Here is a 3,626-nt window from a genome sequence, read left to right as displayed (position 1 = left end):
GCTCTGCCTCAGGGAGGTTCTCGAGACTGGAACCCACAAGAGGAAGTGTAGGCGGATGTCCTGAGGAGACTGCTTTGCACAGGGGACCTTCAGAGCTGCACCCCAAGTTTGAATCTACAGCCAAAGAAAACTGCCTGGTAGGGGAAGACGAGGACTTTGTGGACTTGGAAGAGCTTTCTTCTCAGACTGAGAGCAGAAAGGACAGGAGAGACACTGTGCAGGAGTGCCTTCCAGCTGACCGGGACGCAGGGGAGAAGACTGAGTTGAAGACAGACGCCTCCACTGCGGAGATGCGGGCGCAGACAGGCCTGAGCATCCCGGTCGCAGACAGCGATGCCGAGCTGAAAGGGACCCTGGATTCAGAGACGTGTGAGAAGCAAGACACCAAGCCGGAGGTGGACAAGCAGTCCAGCTCCCCAGAAGGCCAAGTGGAGAACTCACTGAGTATCCACGAAGATCTAGATAAAGTTAAACTCATTGAGTATTACCTAAACAAGAATAAAGAAGGGCCCCCGCTCTCCGACAATTTGCAGATGGCAAAATTGAGTGACAGCAGAAGTACTGAGCCAGCGGGGATCGACATCACCCTAAGCAGCTCGCTCCTCCGGGCGGGCGATCCGCCTCCTGAGAGCACAGAGGATCCAGATAAGACCCAGGGAGGGCAGGACGGGGCGCCTCGTGCTCTCCAGGTGGACACTGATGTGGGAGAACATAGAATTAAAGAGTCTCTGGACTCCGCTTTGGAACCAGCCCTGGACAGCAGCTGCCCTGGCCTCCAGATGGACAATAAATCTGAAATTCAGTTATGGCTGCTGAAGAGGATTCAGGTGCCCATCGAAGGTAATCTGTTTTTCTTTAGTGCCATGTTTCTGGTGCATAATCGGCTTTCTGAAGCCTGTGTCTGTAATAGCCAAAGTAGTACAATTATTTGAGAACAGCATTTTCCCAGTAGATCGCGTCCTCACTGCTAGTAGTAATCATTAAGGTAAAAATTGATGAAATAGGCTATTTTGTAACTCAAAATTATATCATTGATTTCTACTTCAAAAGTTGTTTATTTTATTTAAAAAAAAAAATCTTTCAAGTACCTTTCTATTTTTAGCCTGCATTTCTAAACCAAGAGTTTCACTTTTTTTTTTTCCCATTATTTGAGACAGGGTCTTACCGTGTAGCCCAGGCTGATCTCAAGGTCCTCCTGCCTCAGCCCCCCAGGTGTTGGGATTACAGATATCCAGGACCACACCCAGCTAAGATGATTTTTAAGAGATTTAATTCTAAATTGTATTGCAGAGCGACATGATGCTTCCTCGTGCCCCTCACTGATGTGTGTGCCGGGGACTGTCAGGTCCTGCAGGTGTGCTCTTGAGTTGGTTTTCGTGTGATTCTCCAGTGTGTAGCACCTCGTCTGATGCACTCCCACCTGATGCTGTACAGCTTTTTCCTTTGGTGCAGAATTTACTCGTCCTAAGTTTTACATTTCAGCTTTGTCATGTGCAATGCAGATATCCTTCCTTCGAAAGAAGAAAAGAGCAAGAGCCCACCCATGTTCCTGTGCATCAGAGTGGGCAAGCCGATGCGGAAGTCCTTTGCCACGCACACGGCCGCCATGGTCCAGCAGTATGGCCGGCGCAGGAAGCAGCCTGAGTACTGGTTCGCGGTGCCTCGGGAGAGGTGAGTGCAGGCTGCACAGGGAGCCTGGGGGCAGGTGGCAGAGCACTGGGCTGCAGAGGATGGCGGCAGAGGACATGCAGAGGATGGCGGCGGGGACGCGCTGGCCCATTCCCCGGAGCACGGTGTCCCTGAGCTTCAGACGGTAGATTTTCCTCCTGGATGAGAGCGCTCTCCTGATTGTTGGCTGTGGAGTTGCTAGAAGGGTGCTCAGGGGCTCCCTGCTAACCGAGGTTGTGGTACCACGCGGCCTCCACAGGCGCTTGTGCTGGGCCATTTCCGGGCCTCCTTGCTTTCAAGCACAGAAGGTGCAGGCGTTCTCAGGGCCGGCCACTGGAGCACTCTTCTTGGGGGCTAAGGAACGCCATGGGGCACGCTGAGACCCAGCCGAGTGCATTAGACAAGTGCGATGAGTTGTACTTGATTTTTTTTTTTTTTTTTGTATTTAGGACTGCATGTACAGGATATATAGGGTCTCTCTATGTAGGTCAGACTCGTAGTGATCCTCCTGTTTACAGCCTCCCAAGTGCTGGGATTACAGGCGCGCCACCAGGCCCAGTCTCAGTCACTTGTTAGTTTCTACGTGTAAGTAAGAACATTTCTCGTTTGCCTCTCTGCGTCTGGTCTGTTTCAGCTGGCATGGTGCCTCCAGGCCTGCTCATGTTGCTCCCAGTGACAGGGTCTCCCCGCGTGCCACATTTGCTTCCCGTGTACCACAGTTCTGTCTCCCTCCATGCATGGGCGGCACTCAGCTCCTTACACACCCTGACTGTTGTGGAAGCGCTGTAGTGAACCGAAGAATACGGAGAGACTTGTACTTTGAAGTGTCTCCAAAAAAGACATTTTATTGGTTATGTGAAAAGTTTACAGTGGCAGAGTGTCATGGAAATTTGTTAGCAATGTATCACTGAAGTTCTCTTTCTAACAGACTCTTTTTTTATTTTTTTGTATTTTAGGGAAGGATCTACAGGGTCTCACTTGAAGATCTCTTTATAAGAAAAATAATTAAGAAATAGTTCATTTTAGAAAAACAGTAAGAGGCCTGCTTGGGCTACATAGTGAGATCGTGTCTAAATACTCTTAGGAAAAAAAAAATGTTTTCCTTTGGTCTACGTAGAATAGAAAATACCTTTAGGAGAGACCTGCGTCTTGGTTACTTTTCTCAGTGCTGAGAAAAAAAATGCCTGACACCAAAATTACAGGAGGAAAGGCTTATTCAGGTCACAGTTGCAGAGGTTTCGGGCCATGCTCAGCTGCCTCCAGGGCAGGGTGGCGAGGCCGAGGAGGAACAGCCCACAGCAGGCTGAAGGCACAAGCAGTGACGCGGGAAGCAGCTCCACCCCGCCTCTCCATCTTACGTATTCCAGCCAGGCCACTCACCCTTTGCATGGTGCCCCCCACACGCAGGGTGAGGCACCCTCAGTCCCAGCAGCACGCCCAAGATCCAGCCGGCTCTGAAAAGCCCCATCAGTGGGTGCATGCAGCACTGGGGGACGTGAGGACACAAGCCGTCACAGACGTGCCGGTCACTGTGCCTGTGAAAGCCACACCTCACCTTTCCTGACTGCTCATAGGACTTGGTCACTAGGCAGACCTATCAGATCACGCAGGTGACGAGTGCAGAACCCCGCAGTGAGCACCCTTAGCTTGAATTCTATAGCAAGTTAATCCAGACAAGAGGGCTGTGTGGAGAGGAGCACAGCACCTGCCTGGCCAGCGCACAGTCCTGAGTTTGAGTGCCGGTGCAAAATATTAAAAAATTGAAGCAAGGGTACCTCTGGATGATTATTGCCCAGAGTGATATTCCCATTACGAGAGTTGTCTCACTTTTAATAAATTATAATTTAGTGTGAAAGTAATAGTACTTTTACTGTTGAATTTGTTAAGGGATCTTCTCTCTTAGACATCAGCCCACGTCAGCATGGACATTTCTCATTGGCTTTGTGCTGTGTCATGTC

The 3,626-nt window shown here is 50.2% G+C and overlaps 1 protein-coding gene across 1 annotated transcript; it reads left to right on the top strand.

The window, feature by feature from the left end:
* Positions 1–6: 6 nt before the first annotated feature.
* On the top strand, positions 7–1,671 carry LOC111814883 (nuclear receptor coactivator 7-like; the record flags this gene model as incomplete). Its single annotated transcript, XM_023708772.1, has 2 exons — positions 7–840; positions 1,503–1,671. Coding segments are annotated over exons 1-2 (719 nt in total), but the record flags the coding sequence as incomplete, so codon positions are not given.
* Between the last annotated feature and the right edge of the window lie 1,955 nt (positions 1,672–3,626).

This window comes from Octodon degus, unplaced genomic scaffold (assembly GCF_000260255.1).
Source record: "Octodon degus isolate 3935 unplaced genomic scaffold, OctDeg1.0 scaffold01022, whole genome shotgun sequence".
Lineage (NCBI taxonomy): Eukaryota > Metazoa > Chordata > Mammalia > Rodentia > Octodontidae > Octodon > Octodon degus.
This window is presented reverse-complemented; position numbering and strand designations above follow the sequence as displayed.